The sequence below is a fragment of the Austrofundulus limnaeus genome, unplaced genomic scaffold (genome assembly GCF_001266775.1).
Source record: "Austrofundulus limnaeus strain Quisiro unplaced genomic scaffold, Austrofundulus_limnaeus-1.0 Scaffold41, whole genome shotgun sequence".
Classification (NCBI taxonomy): Eukaryota; Metazoa; Chordata; class Actinopteri; order Cyprinodontiformes; family Rivulidae; genus Austrofundulus; species Austrofundulus limnaeus.
The window spans coordinates 1,936,913-1,940,080 of NW_013952443.1; the positions used below are offsets into that span (position 1 = coordinate 1,936,913).

At 38.1% G+C, this 3,168-nt stretch overlaps 1 protein-coding gene across 2 annotated transcripts in view; it reads right to left on the bottom strand.

The window, feature by feature from the left end:
* zap70 (zeta chain of T cell receptor associated protein kinase 70) overlaps positions 1 to 3,168 on the bottom strand; it is a 33,204-nt gene that overhangs the window by 17,126 nt on the left and 12,910 nt on the right. For both annotated transcript variants that reach the window (XM_014007371.1, XM_014007370.1), the window contains 4 exons: positions 2,871 to 3,009; positions 2,697 to 2,778; positions 2,563 to 2,585; positions 2,443 to 2,482 (listed from right to left, as the gene is read on the bottom strand). In XM_014007371.1, the coding sequence (XP_013862825.1) occupies positions 2,443 to 2,482; positions 2,563 to 2,585; positions 2,697 to 2,778; positions 2,871 to 3,009 (284 nt within the window). The remainder of the gene's footprint in view (positions 1 to 2,442; positions 2,483 to 2,562; positions 2,586 to 2,696; positions 2,779 to 2,870; positions 3,010 to 3,168) is intronic.

Below are 3,168 nucleotides of genomic sequence, written 5' to 3' on the forward strand. Positions count from 1 at the left end.
TAGTTAGACGTCCCATTTTTCAAATGCTGCCTTTTTTGAAATTCGGTATGGTTGTTTGTCTTTGTGTCTATGGTGTATAATGATGTGATTGTGATGCTGTAATTCTCAGTATTTTATGTGCTGCAGAACAGGAACCTGCTGTAAAACAGCAATTATGCTGAGTCAGGCTTGATTTTTAGTAATCTTTTCCTGTTAAATAAATAAATCAGATCAAATCAAATCAAATGATCACTGAAACCAGAAATATTTTGTTCCAAGACAATGCAGAAAAATCGGTTCACGTATTTCTTCATCCTAGAAGTACTGTAATTCTTTATTATCTGAATGTTGAAAACCCTCTCAAAAGTCTTCAGTTGATACAAAACGCTTGCTGCTGATGTTCTAATGTGGCATCATATTTCTACAATTTTAGCGCTTTTCTTTGCAGAATTTAAGATATTTCTTCTAACAAACAAAGCTCTGAATGAAAAAGCTCCATCTTATCTCATTGTTGCATATTTTACAAATACTGTACATCACTCCGCTCTCAGACTGCAGGTTCACTTGTGGTTTTCCAGTCACACACTTCAATTCTAGACCACAATCAATAACTATATGCGTTGTTATAAAAATGCTGTATATATCAAAAATAAATTTGACCTTCCATCTAAACATAGCGCAAAGCATACTGGGTAATAAGACATCTGGTTCCAGGTGCGAGGCTGTGGGAGCTCTTATCCACCCTGGAGGTTAATCTTGGACAATATCTGACATTCAGCCTTCTTAAATGAAACTAGAGTGCCTTGACAGAGAGGAGAATGTAAAAACGACTCAGCCTGAAACTGAAAATGCAGATGGAGGACAACAGAGCTGCTTCAGGGACAGGAGAACCTCAGTTTAGCCTGTTAGCTTTTGCTCTAGCACCAAGCTAATACATACAGCAATGGACTATTTCGCGGATACTTTTTAGCGCTGTCCACTGGAAGCGGCGCGCAATGGTTTGTGGGATTGTTTGGGGGCAAACAAAAGAAAAGTAAATGATGGGACAGGTTATAAAAGTTTAAAGTTTGGACTGTTGTACATTTTAAAATGTTTATTTTGTTTTGTGAGGTACCAACTTCTAATCAGAAAAAGGTCAAACTCGTCCAGAACTTTTACCTGCTCAAATGTTGGAACTAGTGCCTAAAATAGCAACCTGAAAATGCAAAATAGAGGTAAGGTTATACTTCTGCGCAACATTTTCCCTCTTAATATAATGTAGTAATTACTATAGTATGGCATTATATTAAATCTATTGCCAGAGAAAATCCCAGTATATTATGGTCTTATCAGCAGCATGAGCAGTGGGGCTGGGTGATTAACATATAATCTAAATATAAACTTGAGGCAGGCTGACCTATGATTTATTAAATTCTGAGTATAAAATGTCCTTGGACACACATCAAATTTGTCTTATGTATTTTTGTTTTAAAGGCACAGTGTGTATGATTTGTTGTTTTCAGCGACATCTAGTGGTTGAGTGGTTGAATCATCCTCCCTGGTCCTCCCCCCNTAATAAAATATGTTCAAAGCATGAGAGAAACGTACTTTTACTTCATGTTGTTCTGCTCACTTTAGCTTTTAACAACCCCATTTTTGAGACATTTAATATTCACTCTGAATTTTTGCAATAAATAAATAAAACCATTTTCTATATTTTCTGGTTGTATTTTTGCTTCTATACTTTAAATCAGTTTTTGTTCTACTAATCTACTAATTCTTGTTTTGTTTGTCTTTTCAAGTGTTTTTTTAAACCACTCAAGGATAAATCTTGTGCTCAGGAACAAAATGCATCCTGCTTTTAAATCTTTCCTTTTCACATTTAAATCATTCAGTTGGGGTCTTTATAAAGTGGAGCCACAACGTTTTGGTCTGAATTCGTCCTTATTCTAACTTCACCAACTCCTCTTTCACCCCTTTTCTGGTGTCTCAAAGCAGCTGGTTTTGTCACTGTTCCTTTAAGATGCTTCAAGCCCCGCCCCCCTCYGGCTTCCAGACCGGTCCACAATTTTGTTTTACAATTTAATAAAGGATGTCAGAAACAGAAGACTTGTTTATCCAGCCTTACATGTTGGAGCCAGAGTCTGACCCAGAACCAGAAGAAAAAAAAAAAGGAGAAAATGACAAGTAAGTCCCGACCTTTTTTGGCAAATCTGTCACAGATAATTTGACGTAATAGACTCGGAAAACGTCATAAAAAATAGATAAAACTGAACARGCWGAAAAATRYGACCCAAACAGAATATAAAGATAWCTTTGCAGCACCATGAGAGATTAAATTAAACTTTTCTGCACTCCTAGAGACTCCAAGTACACAACAAAATGCATTTAACAGCTAAAAAAGTGGATTTTGCATGAGAAGCCCCCCTTTCATGTGGATCCTGTTTGTTTGGGACTGTGTGAGCTGTGATGTGAGGGACTGACCTCGAGGTGGCGGTGTGTAACCGTTTGCCCCAGCTCCCCTCTGAAGGAAAAGTTCAAAGGAGATCTCAGAGAATGAAAAGAATGCAGACTTAAACAGAAAAGGATAAAGTGAACACTTACTGTTGCAGGAAGACGGGGAGTCTCTGAAATGTGAAAAGAAAAGATTAGTGTTAAAGATCTGAGAAGCACTGCGTGACACGGATAAACGTGAAGTAGAACCTCGTTAAAAAAAAAAAGAAAAAGATGTGTCGTACTCTCAGAAGTTCTGCCATTGACGCAGGCCTCACTGAGGACAGTCACCAGACCATCAGGTTTCATCTTCAGRTACTCAACCAGCTGAACGGTGACCAAAACAAAAGAAAAAAAAAAGACATTTGTTTTAGAAGAAATCCAAAGAGATGCCAAACAAATGACAATGTTAGACCGACCTGCCAGATCGTGTCAAACTTTGTGCCCTCTGGCATGGACAGCTTCCCAGATTTGTCCAGGATGATCTGGTAGTGGTAAACTGTTTTCCCATACATGACAGAGAGAGCGAACGAACCGGCCTCCTCTTTGTCTCTGACTCTGAGGAGACAAAACACAAAAACTGCATCAGAACCCTGAGCATCTTCGAGGTCAGCTGACCCTTTTTTTTCACTTTTAAATGAACCTCACCTGATCGGGTAGTAATTTCGGCCTATGTTACTGTTTTTCATCAATGGAAAAAAGACATTAGTGCTAAAG